This window comes from Drosophila kikkawai, chromosome X (genome assembly GCF_030179895.1).
Source record: "Drosophila kikkawai strain 14028-0561.14 chromosome X, DkikHiC1v2, whole genome shotgun sequence".
Lineage (NCBI taxonomy): Eukaryota > Metazoa > Arthropoda > Insecta > Diptera > Drosophilidae > Drosophila > Drosophila kikkawai.
In genome coordinates this window covers 30,544,135-30,563,635 of record NC_091733.1, presented here as the reverse complement: position 1 = coordinate 30,563,635, position 19,501 = coordinate 30,544,135, and the positions used below count along the sequence as shown (strand labels likewise).

At 36.1% G+C, this 19,501-nt stretch overlaps 2 protein-coding genes across 2 annotated transcripts in view; one reads left to right on the top strand and one right to left on the bottom strand.

Moving 5' to 3' along the window:
• The first annotated feature begins 1,795 nt into the window (after positions 1-1,795).
• On the top strand, positions 1,796-3,549 carry LOC108080542 (mitochondrial adenyl nucleotide antiporter SLC25A24-B-like). The gene has a single exon (XM_017175345.3). It carries the CDS (start codon positions 1,836-1,838, stop codon positions 3,456-3,458), a length of 1,623 nt encoding a protein of 540 aa, XP_017030834.1. The 5' UTR covers positions 1,796-1,835; the 3' UTR covers positions 3,459-3,549.
• Positions 3,550-12,275: 8,726 nt separating this feature from the next.
• The window catches only part of Pde9 (phosphodiesterase 9), a 136,997-nt gene continuing 129,771 nt past the window's right edge, over positions 12,276-19,501 (bottom strand). The window contains exons 8-11 of the mRNA XM_070288729.1: positions 16,307-16,433; positions 14,225-14,520; positions 13,686-14,124; positions 12,276-13,577 (exon numbers count right to left, since the gene is read on the bottom strand). Coding sequence (XP_070144830.1) covers positions 12,276-13,577; positions 13,686-14,124; positions 14,225-14,520; positions 16,307-16,433 — 2,164 coding nt within the window. The remainder of the gene's footprint in view (positions 13,578-13,685; positions 14,125-14,224; positions 14,521-16,306; positions 16,434-19,501) is intronic.

Genomic DNA, 19,501 nt, shown 5'->3' with positions numbered 1-19,501 from the left:
AATAAATTTTCTGCTTTTCAGTTTAATATTTTATTAGATTTTCCTTATTTACAATTTTTAAAATATTTTTTATATATTTATTTATTTATATACTGTTTATTTAAAGTAATAAATAAAACTACAGTTTTTATTTTATATTCCTCCTTTATTTTATATTCGCTGGTCATCTAGATGGTTTGGTATGCACACGTCACAGGTGAGGGCGAGAGGAGGCCCGAGGGGAGAGAGGGAGGCGCGCACTGACTGAAGCTGCGGCGGCAGAGAGGCCTTTGTATATAGGTAGGTAGCCAGAGGGAGAGAGGTTGATCGAGAGTGCGTGGGAGGTGGGTTGAGTGAGGGAGAGGTAGATAGACTTTAGCCGGGCGCACACTGAAAGCAGTGCTGAGAGCGAAGCTTAGAGAGGAGCTGCGAGCAGAGCTGTGAGCAGAGCTGAGCGCAGAGCCGAGAGCAGAGCTGGTAGCCGAGCTGAGAGCAGAGCCGAGAGCAGAGCTGCGAGCAGAGCTGATAAGCTAAGCTCAGGTCTCAGCGTGCGCGCTCTCATATTAGTGCGTGTGAGTGTTCGCTGCTCTGAAATTATCAGCTCTGCTCCGATTAAAGTTCGTGTTAGAGAGAGAGGGAGAGTGAAATCAACCTCTTCCTCTCGATCAACCTCTCTCCCTCTAGCTACCTATTAATATATGCGCTTACGCCTCCGCAGCTTCAGTCAGTGCTCACGTGATTACCTGTAACGTGTGCGTGTGCATATCAACCCATCTGGATGACCAGCGAAAATGTATAACTTAGCTGAAAATGTTTAAGTTCTTGTAAAAATCGTGCAAAAACAACAAAAAACTCTGAATTTAAAGGAATGAATCATGGATGATAGATGGAAGGCAAAAGAGTGTTTTTTTACGGCGAATAAACCGTAAAAGTGATCGGAAAAATCAGCGGGTAAGTCAAAGCCAAAACTATTATTCTATACACATAAAGTTGCAAGAAAGCATTCATACGTATTCTTAACAGCTTAGTTATATTCAGGATTTGAGGGGTGGGGTGTTTCTCTGTTTTTAAATCATTGTGAGAGGTTCATTTGCAATTTATTGTTGTTAATGTTTATCAATGAACAGGTATTTATTCGGGATGCACTGTGGAGATTCCTTCTAGTTATTGTCTTTGTAAATTTTATACAAAATTCGCGTATAGTAAAACTTTGCAAAATTTACCAAAAATTTCGTTTGAAACTCGGTGAAATAAATGCAAAATAAAACCTTAGTTCATTGATGAACTTAGAAAATTACTTAAATTTATTTTTTTGATTTGAAAATGCTCAATTTTATTTATAAAACATTTTGCCTACGTAACTTGGTATAATGAAAAATCATATTTAAACCAATCATCATCCAAAATCATTCCTTTCCCAACGCCAAACAAAAAATGAAGGATATCTCAGGACATTTTAATGCCCAACACAGTGCTGGAGTACTCGTAAACCACATAGCTGATGGACACCGCAGGCAGGACCTTGAGAAAGTTGGCCATAATGCCCCACCAGACCCTCCTTTCTGACAATCTTACGGAACTTGGCACCGCTTTGTTTTAGGAAGATTTTTTTTTAGGGTTCACTTTTTATTTATTTAAAAAATAAAATCCACTTGTAATGAATTCATAATTTATTATTTAGAAGGCTCTTTCTGGTTAATTTATTATTCATTCTGAGAAATTCACTTAAAATTCATTTCTCGCTCTCTCTTGATATTTTTTACAATAATTTATAACAAAAACTTGTATAAAACAAAGCAACCTTGAGGATATACTTCATTTATTCTTCAACTACTTGGGGGAAAAGAGTTTAGAGAATGTTCAGAAAGCGAGTGAAAATCGAAGAAAACACGCAGCCCGTGGAAAGTCAGCAGCAGGATCAGAAACAGGAGCAGCCACATCCCACCGAATCCAACTTGGACTCGTGGAGGAGCTGCCTCCTGCTGGCTTCTGGCCATGGACGCCTGGTGGCTACCAGGCCCTACAACACGGTGGCCAACTTTAACGTCATGCCGCCTCTCAAAGCGATGCCCGTCAAGGACGAGGAGCGACTGGAGAGGATCTTCAAGCAACTGGATCGCGATGGTGACGGCCGCATCGATATCCATGACCTGTCGGCGGCCCTGCACGATCTCCATGGCCTGTCGGGTGTCTATGCCGCCAGGTTCCTGCAACAACAACCGGATTTCGGGACAGGATTGGGCCTAAGCTTTGCCGAATTCCTGCACTATGTGCGTGAGCATGAAAAAAACCTGGTACTGCAATTCTCGCGACTGGACATGAACGGCGATGGGCAGGTGAATGTTGAAGAATTGATAGCCGCCTTCAAGGATCTCGGTTTGGACATAGACCTGGACGAGGCAAAGAATCTGCTGACACGGATTGACAAGGACGGAAGCCTGAATATCAGCGTTAACGAGTGGCGGGATTTTATGCTCTTGGCTCCGTCCAAGGATATCAGGGATTTGATTCAGTTTTGGCGACACTCTACCTACCTGGACATTGGTTCGGAAATGAATCCCATACCCGATGATTTTCTGGAAGAGAATCTGAAAACAGGCGTGTGGTGGCGACACTTACTAGCTGGCGGCTTAGCCGGTGCCGTTTCCAGGACCTGCACAGCCCCACTGGACAGGATTAAGGTGTATCTGCAGGTGCAAACCCATAGAATGCGCATCACCGAATGTATGCAGATTATGCTCAAGGAGGGCGGTTCACGGAGCATGTGGCGTGGCAATGGCATTAATGTGCTCAAAATTGCCCCCGAAACGGCCTTGAAATTTACAGTCTACGAGCAGATAAAGCAACTGATAAGAGGCAAGGATGCCGGCCGTCAGATGAGCATAGCAGAGCGTTTCTATGCCGGTGCTGCTGCTGGTGGCATCTCTCAGACCATCATCTATCCCATGGAGGTGCTGAAAACCCGTCTGGCATTGAGGAAAACGGGTCAATATACTGGCATAGCCGATGCTGCGGCCAAGATCTACAGGCAGGAGGGTGCCCGGAGTTTTTATCGTGGATTTGTCCCAAATATCCTGGGTATCCTGCCGCATGCCGGCATCGATCTGGCCCTGTACGAGACTCTGAAGCGTCAGTATATCGCCAGTCATGAGAGCAACGAGAAGCCTAACTTTTTGGTGCTCCTCGGTTGTGGCAGCACATCGAGTGCCTTGGGCCAGCTGTGCTCCTACCCGTTGGCCCTCGTCCGGACTCGGCTGCAGGCGCAGGACGCCGAAACGATTGCCAATGAGGAGGCGCAACGGCAGAAGCAGATCCCCATGACAATGCGGGGTCAGTTCCGGAAGATTGTCAGAAAGGAGGGTCTGGTGGGTCTGTATCGCGGCATTATGGCCAACTTTCTCAAGGTCCTGCCTGCGGTGTCCATCAGCTATGTGGTCTACGAGTACTCCAGCACTGTGTTGGGCATTAAAATGTCCTGAGATATCCTTCATTTTTTGTTTGGCGTTGGAAAAGGAATGATTTTGGATGATGATTTCTATAAATATGATTTTTTATTATCCCAAGTTACGTAGGCAAAACGTTTTATAAATAAAATTGAACATTTTCAAAACAAAAAAATTTTAATTTAAATAAATTGATAAGTTCATCATTGAACTGAGGGTTCATTTGGGGTTTATTTTATCGCGTTTTCATCTAAATTCTCTTTAGAAAATATTAAATATTACTTTCATTATTGTTTATAATATGTTATTATTATATAACATATAATTAGTATATTATTTATTAATTTATAAAAAAATTTAAATTATCATTATTTTAAAAATCCAAAATTTGGCCAAAAAAGCACAAAATTCAATTCGGAAAGCTGTTTTGTGTTAGTTTTTTCTTGGCTAACAAATCTGCTTTTAAATTTTTAAATTCTAAGAAATCAAAATTTTGGACCATTTTTAAGAATTTTAATGATGTAACCCCTTATCAAATTTAAAAAAAAATTTTAAAATTTTGTTTTCTTCCGGACTTGGCTAGAAAGATCCGCCTGTTAATGCTGATCAAGAATATATATGATTTATGGGGTCGGAAATGACTCCTTCACGAAATAAAATAATATTTCCTTTTAAGAAGACCTGAAATATTCGATTTCTTTAAATTGGTATTTATCGATATTTTAAATGGTAATTTTTTGGATACATAAAGTTAAATACAAAAATAAATTCAATTCAAATTCAATAAGTAATCCTACAAAATTATATTTATGGGTTTTGTCTTGATTTTTGGGTATCTGCTTTAGATTTTTGAAAACTTTTTCCTTATTGTAGAAGAATTTTCTTAGTTTAAGGTCGATTTTTTTCAGGGAGATTTTTCTTTAATATAGAAAAATATTTTTATGAGTGTATTTATAGATTTTTATTTTAATAAACAAACTTTTAACTTGATATTTTCTTATCTTTTTTAAATTACATTTTTATTAATTTTAATTTATTAAAAAAAATTTTTTTAATTAAATTTGTTTTAATTTTAATTTACGAAACAAAATTTATGTATATATTCTTTTTTTAAAGTAAATTTATATTAATTTTTAATTATTAAACAAACCTTTTAGCTTCTGATTTCCTTAATTTTCTTCCTTTCCCCCATAATAAAAGGCATTCCTTTTTTTTTAAATAAGTAGTTTGGAAATGATTTTATTTCAATATATTTCATATTCATTCATTAGTTCATATTTTCGGTTTTTCTTTTTAAACTTTTACACAAAAATGCTTGCGTGTGTATGTGTATGTGTGTGTCTGTTTGTATGTGTTTGTCGGGCTCTCGTCTCGTAGGTATTGTGTGAGTTTTGTGTTTTTGTTCTCTGTTTTTCCTGTGGTTTTATACCATTTATCTGAGTTTTCTTTTTGGACATAACTAGGTGTTAAATACAAGAGTTTGTTGTTGAGTTTTATCTCATTTAAATATTTCTCTTTTTTTGTTTTTACCATTTAAATGCATTTGTCGGAAAAGTTTCATCGAATTTCTCGTTTCTTAGCAGATTTTTTTATTGGTTTTTTCTTCTCAGCGATATTTGATTTGTTTTTCGTTTAGTTTTCTCTTTGTTTTCCTTTTTAATTTTCCTTTTTGGTAGGTAGGGTATTTAGGGTAGGGTGTGCCAAGAGCTTTTTACATCTATGTTTGTTTCTTTTTCGGCCAGTGTATGTTATATATATATATATATATAGTATATATTAACTATTCATTACTCTGTTCACATAGAATTTTCTTAGCTTTGCTTTGTCTCCTTGTCGGTTCTTTGGTTTGATTTTCCACATATATATATATATAGGTTTTCTTCTAAGCATTAGGGTGTGTGTGTGTAAAGGGGTTCAAAGGTCAAGGAACTGAGTGCTGGAATTTTCATTATTTTTATTTTTATTTTTTTACACCTATTACTTGCTCTTCAGCATATATTTCTGTGTGTGTGTGTGTGTGTGTGTTCTTTTGAGATATATCCTTCTGATTTCCCTTACAAATTACATCTATTTGTATATATATATATATTCTATTTGGTATATGTATATAGTATATAGTATGTGGTGTGTATGTATACATATATTTTGACTTGATTGATGGACATAAAATTGGAAAATATATATATATACTTTAGAGGCGTGTGAAGGGAGGCGGAGTCGGAAGGTTCTGTCGGTTGTGTGTTTGATCCTTGAAGGAAAAGAAATTGAAGAGCAAAAGCGGCCAGGCTTATATATCTATATATTATATATATCTTTTCTTTTATTTTCTTGATTTTTCCGAGTGTTTTTTTTTTTTTTTTTTTTTTTTGGGGCTTTGAAAGAGCATCTTAGCTTCGGCCTGCCGAAGAATGCCATTCAAGGACCTTTTCTATGGGCTCTCTAAGCCTTGTTTAAAATTTTTCACTTTCCAGTTTCCATTTTTTTCTCTTTTAATTTCCTTTTTTTTTGTATATTAAAATTGTAGTCTTTGTTTGTAATTTGTTTTGTGTGTTGTGTTTTATTTGTTTTTTTTTTATTTATTTTATTTTCTTCTTGAAGTAAAGGCTCAGGAGGATCTCTAGTAATTACACTCTTAGTTTTGTTTTATAGAATTATCCTTTTAGATCAAGGATCAAGCAGTTTAGGTTCGATATCGGTGACGGATTCTAGCGGGGAAGTGGTCCATTATCGGTGGTTGGATGCCTTTGTCTAGCCTGGCCTGGATGTTATTATTATTTTGTTTATGTGTAATTTTCAAAAATTAATTAAAAGTTTATTTTCTTTTTAAATTTATTTTTAAATAAATTAATCATTTTAAAAAGAAGAAGTTTTCTTAATTACATATAAATCATTAATTAATTATTAGTATTTTCTTTAAGTGTAATTTTAAATAATTCATTAAAAGGGAAATTTTCTTAATAATATTAAAAAATAATAATTTTGAAAATATATTACAAATTCACCAAGATAAGTTTTCTTAATAACAAATAAATTATAAATTAATTTTCTTCATTATTAGTATTTTGTTTAAGTGTAATTTCAAATAATTAATTAACAAGGAAATTACAAATTCACCAATAAAAATTTTTTTAATTGCAAATAAATCATAAATTAATGTTCCCCATAAGTATACTTTTTTTTAAGTGTAATTTTAAATAATTAAATAAAAAGGTAATTTTATTAATTGTTTATTAAATAAATTAATAATTTTTAAAATATATAACAAATTCCAAAAAAGTCTTAAATCAATTTTCCCCATTGCTATTATTTTGTTTAAGTATAATTTCAAATAATTAAAAGTTTCAATTTTTTATTTTAAATAAATTAATAATTTTAAAAATATAATATTCACCAAGAAAAGTTATCTCATAAATCGAATTTTCCCCACTTGGCGCCTGTAGGTGTGTGAAAGAGAGATAGATTGTTAGATAGAGGGATAGTAGAGGCATGTGTTGGCGTGGAAACCGTTTTGGAAGTTTTTCTTTAGTTTTTCTTTTAGTTTTCTTTTCGTTTTTAGTCATCGCCCGAGTTGTAAGTCACATAGAAAAGTATAAAGTAAGCATTTTGCCTGCGGTGCCATTTTTTTTTATCCAGTTGTCCATATTTTCCATTTTCTCCCATTATATTTATCCACTTTGTTCTTTCGATTCCGCTTTTCCGCTATTACATAGGTGATCTCGATCCGGTTCAAGATCGTTTATAGTCGACAGGTAGTTGTGGTTAAGACCTACGAGATTGTTTGAAGTAACTTTTTTGCATGCTAAGACCTTCTCTTCTGTGTGTCCGTGTGTCTGTTTGTTATCCTGTGTCTCTGTGTTTGTACATATATTGTAATTGTAATTGTTATCGTTATCGTTATCGTTATCGTGTTGCACATAGAACGGGTCAGGAGAAAGGGGGGGCGGGGCATGGGGAGCTCAGTTGGTCCAAAATACATATTTGATTTTAGGTACAAACAAGCATTTGCCTTTTTCTTTTTTCTTTTCTTTTGGAACTTGTCACAATCAACAATCGATTGTATCGATTAGCATTTGTTTATCGCCAACTAACGGGAAGGGGGAAGCATTTAATTGACTGCCAAAAACGTATGCTAAATATCCTTTAAGTGTATTTCTATTTTCCTTTTTTATTTATGTATCTTTGCCGAAAAAAATGTGTGTGTAGTTTGAAATGTCCCTGCAAAGGGGTTCGATAGGTTTATCGATAAATTGATATTGCAAATTTCTTTCAAACGGACTTGTTTTTGTGGGGAAATTATTTTTTAAAAAGTAAACAGACATTTAATTTATTTTTGTTTACATGTATAAATATTCACCTATTGTCTCTCTTCTGATTTTTTTTTCCCAATATTTTTTATTTTTTATATATATATTTTGTTTTAACTCTTTAAAGTGAAATATATTTGAGCTAAAAAAGGTCTAGTCACCAGTGCAAGGACATTACTCTATTCGGCGTGCCAATTTTCACTTTCTTTCTGTTTTTTTACTTTTTACTAAACTATTTTAGTTATTCTTAAAATTGTTTACATTTCGTTCTTGGGCTTAGTTAGTTGTCTTCTTCTTTGTTTTTTTTTTTATTATTTGTTTTAGCTTTTTTATACATTTTTGTAAAACACCTAGAGTTCTTTTTTACGATTTTTTTTGTTTTGGTTTTGTAGTTGTAGTATCTTTAAGATAAATATTTATTTATATATATATATATTTTTTATTTTTAATGTATATATGTATAGTGGTTTCTTTTACTCAAGTTTTTGTTTTTTGTTTTGGTTTTCATTTTGTTTTGTTTGTTGATTTTGTTTAAATTCAAGTTTTAGTCTTTATGTTTTGTCATTCAAACAAGGGAAGTTGGTGGCATGAACAATAATATAATATATATTTATATATATATATATATTAATAGGTATATATATATAAATATATATAAAACGCTGTGACCAACAGGGCAAGCACCCACACAGCTGTAGTACATAGTAGTTTTAGTTTTTAGTTGTAGTAGTTTTGTATTTTATTTTTATTTTTTATTTTGTAAGGCAACAAATCAATTTGATGTGTTAGCTAATTTCGAGTGGTTCGTTTTGTTTTGTTTTTTTAGGTCAGATACAGATACATAAATACATACATCTAGGAGTTCAGGGGGGGATTTACTTTTTTCCCTTAATTTTTCACTGGATTATCCTTGATTATAGCTTAGATTTTCCTTAGATTTCTCCTTGATTTCTTCTTGAAATTTTCTTCTGCTCGATAAACTTACTTATTAGCCGTGGCTAGTTCTCAAATCTAACTACAACAAACACACACACATCTAGTGGTGGGGGGGGGGGTCGACACACAGAACCACTTAGTTAAGCTTTAATTATGCTTTATATTTTACACATATATATATACTATGTTATATGTTTGTGGAGGAAATATGTATATGTTTTTCTTTTGCAATTACAATGCACAATTAATTTACGAGTTATGAGTAATTTTTGCTAGACATTCAAATGTACACTCAAAAAAAAAAAATAAACAACATACATACATCTCTCTCTATAATAACTATCAAGTTTTCTTATTTTTTTGGAAACTGTTTTTGCTATAGCCAAGGACCAGCTTGGGTCTTATCTCTGCTTCTCGCTGCTTTATACTCGCTACTCGCTGCTTGCTTTTAGCTTCTGCTTCTGATTTTAATTTACTAACTGCTTGTTTCTCGTTACTTGCTGCTTGCCTTAAGCTGCTCGCTTCTCGTTATTCGCCACCCGCTGCTATACATTTTCTTAATTCATTATTTATTTATTTCGTATTTTTGTTCTTTTTGAAAGCTTTGTTTCTTCGCCTCTTCGTGTTTCTGGTTTTTAACATTAATTAATTACATACAGAAATTTACATAGATCATTAATTAACTTGGATTTCTTCATAATTTGTCGCAGATATGTTGCCTGTCTCTCTTTCCTTTCTCTCTCTCTCTCTCTTTTTGCAAATTGTTTTCAAATTTCTTTCACCCCCGTAGGATTTTTGTAAACCCATTTAGCAGCTGGGTTTCAGCGAGTAGGGTCCCTTAGTGCCTTCTAATTGAGTTCTGTTGCCCATCACCATCTCGTCATCATCATCATCGGCAACACATTTTTGGCTGCTGGAAAATCCAATTGACTTTACCATGGTCATAGCTCTCCTGCGGGCTTGCCGTGGAAAAATCGCAAAAAAAAGAGGAAAATATATGTAGATGCGGCGAAAAATAGGAGAATACCCACGAAGGCCAACGACAGGCAACGAGCGAGTGAGTGAGTGAGTGAGAGAAAGCTATGAACAAGCAAATGGAATTAGGGTCCTTGTGGGACCCTGGGTCCTGCTGTTGCATTACCACGCCATGGCCGAAAATCGAAATCCAAAATTTGGTTTGCGTAATTAGACAGGAATCGACACTGAACCGAATTGAAAACAAGAGTTTTAGAGACAAGGATTCAGTGTAAATTTGATGAGGGAGAGAAGAAATAACAAGAAAGGAATGAATGAATGAATTCGTTATTGTCTAGATTGAAAAATCGGAATTCTAAATTTTAAAATTAGGGAAATCAACATTTTTTTCTAATTTTAAAAACAAAAATCGATCATAACTAAGTCCAAAATGCATAAAATTCTTTTAAGAAATCTGCAAACTTAATTTTAAATTTTATGAAATTAAAATTTTAGCAAATTTGTAAAAATTACAACGATTAAAATGATTTTTCGAAAAATATCAATATTTTCAAATCCCATAACTAAGCCAAAAAAGCACCAAATTCAATTCGGAAAGCAGTTTTGTGCTTGTTTTTTCTTGGCTAACAAATCTGCTTTTAAATTTTTAAATTCTAAGAAATCAAAATTTTGGCCAAATTTTGGGAATTTTAATGATGTAACCCCTTATCAAATTTCTCAAAAATGGCTCAAAATTTGATTTCCTCCAAACATGGCTTAAACGATTCTCCTTTCAATGCTGATCAAGAATATATATGGTTTATGGGGTCGGAAATGTTTCATTCACTGAATAAAATTATATTTCTCTTCAAAAAAACCACAAATATTCGATTTTTTTAAATTGGTATTTATCGCTATTTTAATATTGTAATTTTTGGATTTATGAAAGTTTTGAAAAAATCATTGCTGAAATTATAAAAAAGTAAATTAAAAAACATTTAAAATAATATTTTAAAACAGGTGAATATTTATTTTTTTATTATAATATATTATTTTAATATATAATTTTAAATATTTTAATATATATTATTTTAAATATTTTGATATATTTGTTTTAAAATATTATTTTAAAATAATATTTAAATTAATATTTTTATCAAATAAATCTTCACTTTTTTTATAATTAAATCAATGGTAGCTTACTTTTTTTTTCACTGTGCCCTTCTTTTGGGTGTACATTTTGGCATGTTTCTGGTAAACCGAAACCTTCTCTCTCCCCACGCCGGAAACCACTAAATGCATCGCTGTTTGCCATTTATTTCAAAACCTTTTGCTCGGTAATTTAGTGAATGTTTTCCATGGAATAGAATCCGAATAAAATGGGGGAATATGAGCTTTAATTAATTACAGAGAATACCAGTAAATCCGAGTAAATGTTCTCAGTAGTTTTTAGGTAAAATCTTTTGTGGGGTTTTCTGTTGAAAAAATCTAGACAGAAAAACTTTTGGCATTTTGATAATCTCTTTCTCAATTTGAAGCAAATGGTTTGAGGAATTCTCGGAATTTTGATTTCCCTAAATTTCCCAAATTCATTTCCTAAATTTCTTCCCTTGTTTCCTTTTAAAATTATAAAGAAATAATAACAAAATATGTATTTTAATATGTATTTGCTTATATTTGCTGTGGTGTGTGTGTGGGTATGGGTGTACATAAATAAAAATACTTACGAGGTAAACAAGCAAAAATACAAAATAATAATATTAATAATAATAAAATTAATAAAAATAAAAATATATAATAATAATATATAATAATAGAATAATAATATTATTAATAGTAATATAATAATAATAATAATTAGGTAATAATAGTCAGAAAAATAAGTAAACAAAAAAAAAAAAAAAACAGAAAACAAAAGAGTAAAAGTCAGTGTTAACTTAAAACTAATAGTGTTAAAAGTTTTACAAGCTAAAACTTAGACCAAGTCTGTGTGTGTGGCTATTACCCAGCTGCTTAAATGGGGATTTTACTGATTTTTCAGGATTTTTACTCATTTTTACTGATTTTTACTGATTTTGACTGATTTTTAACGCTTCTCACGAGGTTTTTCAGCTTCCTATAGATTTTTACTAAATTTTAGGGTTTTTTACTGTTGTCTACAGTTGTTTTTTATTGCGCAACAGGAATAAACAGGGTTTGAATGAGGTTTTTCGAAGATTTTTCAAGGTTTCCCACGATTTTCCAGGATTTTTCTCGATTTTTTAAAGATTTTTCAAAGTTTTTTTTGAAGAATTACCTAAGATTTCCGAGGTTTTCCTAGACATTCCTTGATTTTTCAAAGTTTTTCTCGATTTTCCTTGATTTTCCTCGATTTTCCTCTTTCCCTTTAGACATTCTCCGGCTCTGGCAGCTTGCGCTCACAGCAATGGCAGACCAGGGCATTGAGACGCTGACCAATGGCCGACCAAACGGTCATCGACATGGAGGACACCTCGCAGCTGGATGTGGCATCCGCAGGCTGCTGAAGCTGCCGTCGCTCCTCCCGATCCTCTCGCTCCTCCAAGCGTAAACCATCGTCCTCCTCGCCATCCTCCTCCTCCTCATCGTCGACGTCGTCATCCTGCTGCTGCTCCTCCAAATCCCTGGCGCACCCCTTGTGTCAAATCTTTGGCCCCGCCTCCGAGGATGAGCCACTAGCCAGTCCCATTTCCACACTCAAGCTGGGCGGCACCAATGAAACGCCACCGCCAGTGGAATCCTGCCCGGTGATACCACCGCCACTCTGCAGGGTATTGCTGCTGGGATGGCGACTGCTGTCGCTGGAGGAATAACGCATCATGCCGGGCACATCCAGGCTATAGGCGCGATGACGCTGGTGAGAGTCACCACCGCCTCCTCTTACTCCTCCTACTCCGACTCCTATTCCACCGGCTCCCTGGCTAGTCAAGACCTCCACGGCAGCTGCTCCTCCTCCACTCTTTCCCGGTGAACCATGCACCACATTGCAGCACATAACCACACCGGATTTGCCCTGATCCTGGCCCACAACCTCAGCCAAACCATTGGCATTATTATTGGCCCGTCCAGAGCTGGAGCAGGGACTGCTTCGGGTGCTGCCAAAGCGCTTGTTGCCCTTGTCAAAGCTGAAGCTAAAATAGTCGGAGAACTGGCGCAGCCTGGATTTCCAGGAGCTGCTGCCCGAGGAGGGGCCAGGCAAAGAACCAGGAGCACCCGGAGCACCTGGAGCACCTGGAGCACCTGGAGCACCTACACCTCGAGCACTGCTGGCACTGCTGCGTGTGCTGCCATTGCTGGGCAGGATTTGCTCGGTGACCACCAAGGGCGGCGATATATTGCCATTCGAGGAGGAGGCCAGCACTGGAATTGATGCCTTTATGGAAGGATCCTGACCAGCAGCAGCAGCAGCTGGAGCAACTGGAGCAGCTGGTTTGGCTGGCTTGGCTTCCTCATTCTCGGAATCCCCAGCCTCGGTGCGTGCAAGCAGCTCCTTCAGCTGACAGCTGCCCTTTGGTGGTGGTACAACATTCGTATTGGCATTGGTATCCTGCGGCATGCCTACAACCACACAGCCGCCACCACCGCCACCTCCTGCAGATGTGATCTCTGCTAGGCCGCTGCTGCGATTGTGGCGTCCGTAGAACACATTGCTGTCGGAGATCACCTGGGGCAATCCATCCGAGAGCCTTCGATTGTTGCCACCGCTGCTGTACTGATCCAGGCTGACGGCACGATTGTTGCCAAAGTGACAGCGATTGCTATGATAGCCATGGATGTTGCCATAGGAGTTACGGATGCGTTGGCCACCGCCGCTGCTGCACAGTTCACCAATCATGGAGGGACGCTTCTCGCGGGAGGATTTGCGGGAGGTGGAGTGCGAGGATTTGCTGCGATTGCTGCTGCCTTCGGTGTCCACTTTGAATTTTGAGGTCTTTTCGGCCACCTGGAAGAAGTCAAAAGGATTGGGTAAGGATTTAAATATATTTTTTATATTTTTATATATTTTAATATTTAATATTTAATATTCTTCTATTCTAGATTTCCTACTCACATCCACTTCGGTGGCCGTTTCCGAATCCCCGCTCTCGCTGCCCTCGGGCAGATCGTGAAGCTCTGCTGCCATGCCTCCTGGCTCATCCACGGATGTCCTGGAGGCGGACTTTTGTGAGGGTATACTGCGGCGTGATTTGACGCTGATGCCGGAACCTGAGCGTGGCATTTGTGGGGATACACTGCCAGCGTTGGCTCCAGATCCTCCACCGCCGCCTCCTCCTCCTGAACCTGTGGCTGCTCCTCCCGCTCCTCCTGCTCCTGCTCCTCCCTGCAAGTTACCCTGGGCCTTGTCCAAGCTTAGCTTGTCACTGGCCCCGCCCGGTGTGCTGACCATCGCCGCATTGGAGTCAATGGTGCCGCTGTTGCTGTCCGAGGTGGCCGAGGTATTGCTGTCGGCCACAGATTTGCGGGTCTTTGTCTGGGCATCGTTGAGGCGTCTACGAACAAAAGGTAAATCAATTAAAATAAATATTATTATTTATTAAATTTAAATTAATTTAATTTTCTATAATTTATAGGAATCTCCCCCTTTCTCACCTGTAATACTCCAAAGCTATGCGCACGGGAATAATGATGAGGTCCGTCAGCTCGGGCACAAGCTCACCCAAAGCCTCGAAGAGCGGCAGGAGCACCAAACCAATGAAACGCACCTGGGAACCCGGCTTGCTGACCTTGTCCGGGTCCATAAAAGGCGTCACCGGCAAACCCTCGGACTTTTCGGCCGCACTTTGGGCGAAAAACTCCTGGAGGAGACGATCCAGCCAGGGCTCGGCCACGTCCATGGGTCGGGCCTCGTTTGAGATGTCCGCCACCTTGATCAGGATCATGCAGAGCTGCAAACGATGGGATTATGTATATTTATTAAATTATTTTTATTTATTTAGCTAGGGTTTCCTGTTATGTTTTTATACCCTTGCAGGGTATTATAATTTCAGTCAGAAGTTTGCAACGCAGTGAAGGAGACGTTTCCGACCCTATAAAGTATATATATTCTTGATCAGCATCAACAGCCGAGTCGATCTAGCCATGTCCGTCTGTCCGTCTGTCCGTCTGTCCGTCTGTCCGTCTGTCCGTCTGTCTGTCTGTCTGTTTCTACGCAAACTAGTCCCTCAGTTTTAAAGCTATCTGAATGAAACTTTGCATATAGTCTTCTATATACTCTCACTGCTATATATGTCGGAACGAGCCGGATCGGACGACTATATCATATAGCTGCCATACAAATGTTCAATAAATTTTTAGAAAAAAAATTATAGCTTTGCTGTTTTTTTTAATTTTTGCACCATTTTTTAGATATGCCCATTTTATATTATTTCTGAATTTTGGTAAAAATTTTATGAAAATCGGACGACTATATCTTATAGCTGCCATAGGAACGATCCGGAAATAAACAGGAAACAAATTATAACTTCGTTGTTTTTCTACGTATTTTCATCTACTCTGAGATATAAGCTTACTTTATTATTCTAGAATTTTGGTATAAATTTCATGAAAATCGGACAACTATATCATATAGCTGCCATAGGAGCGATCGGTAGATGTAGAGAAAATGTAAAGGTGTGAATGTAAAACTGTAACTGTCAAACTGTAAACATAATAAGTATAGGTAAAATGTAATGAAATAATATCTGCAAGGGTATACAAACTTCGGCGTGCCGAAGTTAGCTTCCTTTCTTGTTAATTATTAAATTTAATATATATTTATACCCTTGCAGGGTATTATAATTTCAGTCAGAAGTTTGCAACGCAGTGAAGGAGACGTTTCCGACCCTATAAAGTATATATATTCTTGATCAGCATCAACAGCCGAGTCGATCTAGCCATGTCCGTCTGTCCGTCTGTCCGTCTGTCCGTCTGTCCGTCTGTCCGTCTGTCTGTCTGTCTGTTTCTACGCAAACTAGTCCCTCAGTTTTAAAGCTATCTGAATGAAACTTTGCATATAGTCTTCTATATACTCTCACTGCTATATATGTCGGAACGGGCCGGATCGGACGACTATATCATATAGCTGCCATACAAATGTACGATACATTTCTAGAAAAAAATTTATAACTTTGCTGTTTTTCAAAAATTTTGCTCCATTTTTTAGATATGGCCATTTTATATTATTTCTGAATTTTGGTAAAAAATTTATGCAAATCGGCCGACTACATCATATAGCTGCCATAGGAACGATCGAGAAATAAATAGGAAAAAAATTATAGCTTCGTTGTTTTTCATCGTATGTTTATCTACTCTGAGATATAAGCTTTTTTTATTATTCTAGAATTTTGGTATAAATTTCATAAAAATCCGACAACTATATCATACAGCTGCCATATAAACGATCTGTAAATGTAGAGAAAATGTAAAGCTGGGAATGTAAAACTGTAACTGTCAAACTGTAAACATAATAAGTATAGGTAAAATGTAATGAAACTCTGTTTTTGTAAGTGTTTTCAGCATTTAAATCTATAATATAAACATAAAAACCAATCTGCAAGGGTATACAAACTTCGGCGTGCCGAAGTTAGCTTCCTTTCTTGTTTTAATTTATTTTATATATAAAACTGTATAGTTATTAATCAATTTATAAATCAATAAATTTATATTTTCTGCAAAATTTGCAGTATTATTTACCAGATTAATGTGGGCACGGTTACTGTAATCGAAGACGGGGGTTATCTCCATGAACTGGGTGAGGATCTCATTGTGACGGGCCATGTCCGTGGCCAAAATGCACCGGATGATGCCCTCGCGAATGGTGCTGGAAATTACAAAAAGAAATAGCTAGATGAGCATCACTGGTTGTTACTAAGATGCCATTTTGTCCCAATAATCCCAAATAGCTAGATGAGCATCTCTGGCAGTTAGTGAGATGCCTATAATTTATAAAAAACCCTCATAACTCGGCCAAAAATGCATGAAATTGAATTCGGAAAGCTGTTCTGAGTTGCCCTTTCTAAGCTTAACAAAACTGCATACTAGGTTTTGAATTTCATGCATTTTTGGCCGAGTTGTGTGGTTCACATTTTTATAGGTTAGTATTTTAGCAAAACTGAGTATGCAGTTTTGTTAAGCATAGAAAGGGCAACTCAGAACAGCTTTCCGATTTCAATTTCATGCATTTTTAGCCGAGTTATGAGGGTTTTTTATAAATTATAGGCATCTCACTAACTGCCAGAGATGCTTTTTTTTTGCTTATATTTTTAATAAATTATAGGTAAGTATTTTAGCAAAACTGAGTATGCAGTTTTGTTAAGCTTAGAAAGGGCAACTCAGAACAGCTTTCCGAATTGAATTTCATGCGTTTTTGGCCGAGTTATGAGCTAAATAGCAAAATAGCTAGATGAGCATCACTGGCAGCTAGTGAGATGCCTATAATTTATAAAAAAGCCCCATAACTCGGCCAAATATGCATGAAATTCAATTTTGAAAGCTGTTCTGAGTTGCCCTTTCTAAGCTTAACAAAACTGCATACTCAGTTTTGCTAAAATACTTACATATAATTTATTAAAAATATAAGCAAAAAATTACAAAAACCCTCATAACTCGGCCAAAAACGCATGAAATTCAATTCGGAAAGCTGTTCTAAGTTGCCCTTTCTAAGCTTAACAAAACTGCATACTCAGTTTTGCTAAAATACTTACCTATAAAAATGTGAAACACACAACTCGGCCAAAAATGCATGAAATTCAAAACCTAGTATGCAGTTTTGTTAAGCTTAGAAAGGGCAACTCAGAACAGCTTTCAAAATTGAATTTCATGCATATTTGGCCGAGTTATGGGGCTTTTTTATAAATTATAGGCATCTCACTAGCTGCCAGTGATGCTCATCTAGCTAGTTATGAGTAATGAGCCATATAGCAAAATAGCTAGAAGAGCATCACTTGCAGCCAGTGCGATGCCATTTTCTAATAATGCAAAAAATAGCTAGATTCGCATCACTGCCATTAGCCTCCCAATATTGCAAAATAGCTAGATGAGCATCTCTGATGCAAAGCCCGATTTTATAGCTTCCCAATATTGAAATATAGCCAGATGAGCATCACTGATGGAGATGAGCATCACTGATGCAAGTGAGCAAAAATTTCCATTCAATTTGGCCGCTTCCCAAACTGGGGTAACAGGCGAACAGAAACCAGCAGCAAGCAACCGAAAACTGGTATAAACTGTTATAAAAACTTTTGGGCAAAAATAATAATTGGTATAAACTGTTATATTTCATTTTATGCATTTATACCTATTTGTTGCCGACAACAACAGCTTGTTGGCAACAACAACCTTTTTACAACAACATCCCTTCAACAGCCCATCCAAATTTTCGAATATTTCCATGCAAATTGTCCGTTTCCCAAATTGGGGTAACAGGCGAACAGAAACCAGCAGCAAGCAACTGAAAACTGGTATAAACTGTTATAAAAAGTCCAAGTTTCGAACCATTGATCTTGGAGTAAGCGAAGACTCAAACCAGATGTGACCATATTGTAAATTTTTTGGCTAAAATGTTGCTAAAATGCACCTGGGCACACTGAAACTGACTTTGCATCAGTGATGCTCATCTATCTATTTTGTCCCAATAAAGAAATATAGCTAGATGAGCATCACTGCCATTAAGCCTGATATATTGCCTCCCAATATTGCAAAATAGCTACATGAGCATCACTGATGCAAAGTCTGATTTTATAGCCTCCCAATATTGCAATATAGCCAGATGAGCATCACTGCCATTAAGCCCGACTTTATAGCCCCTAAATATTGAAATATAGCCAGATGAGCATCACTGATGGAGATGAGCATCACTGATGCAAGTGAGCAAAAATTTCCATGCAAATTGCCCGTGTCCCAAACTGGGGTACCAGGCGAACAGAAACCAGCAGCAAGCAACTGAAAACTGGTATAAACTGTTATAAAAAGTCCAAGATTCGAACCATTTAGGAGCCGGCGCAAGTAAGCGGAGACTCAAACCTTTTGAATCCAAATTTAGGTGTTGTTTTTTAACAGCACCTGGGCACACTGAAACTGATCGTCGTTAAATTCAAATTGAACGTTAAATTCAAATTCAAATTTGGCCGTTAATTTTTAAATTAAATATATTAAATATGCTAAAATAAAATCTAAAAAAATATGTAAAAAATCTAAAAAAATCAGGAAAACTGCAAGTTAAATTAAAATTCATATTTGGCCGTTAATTTTCAAATTATATGTGTTAAAAATGTATTAAAAAATATGCTAAAAAATCTATAAAATATTTAAAATATTTTTAAAAAATCTAAAAAAAATCACGGAACTTTGACTTTAAATTCAAATTTAACCTATTGTAAAATTGGTTATCTATATTATTGCGCGAGATGGCGGAAAGTTGTTGACTTTTAAATTTTAATTCAAATTTCACGGTTAGAATTCTTATAATAATTTTGGTTATTACAATTTTATTTTAATTTTATTTTAATATTATTTAAAAAATAGAAAAATACAATAAAATTATTTAAAAATTCAAATTTTATTGTTGTAATAATTGTTCTTGTAAAAGTGTTGTTGCTGAAGACCCCCACCCTTTCTGAAAGTCTGCCATAAATCAAGATTTCATCTCACTTGCTGCCTTTCTAAGCTTCCTTTCTTTTTTGTCCTAAATGTTGTTACCATTTTTGGTTACCGAGAAAGATGTAACAGTTTTCCTTCGTGTTTTGTTTTCTTTTTTTTTCCTTTTACTAAAAATTTTGTTAGCTTCAAGCGGAGCTCACAAAAAAAAAGGGGGGGAAAAAAGGAAAGCAGGAAAAGCATGTCTCTCGTGCGGGCACTGAAAAGTGTTTACGGGGAAAAAACAAGGCCAAT

Bases quoted from the DNA above. Each gene is read 5' to 3' on its own strand.
- LOC108080542 (XM_017175345.3), top strand. From the start codon at position 1,836: ATGTTCAGAAAGCGAGTGAAAATCGAAGAAAACACGCAGCCCGTGGAA.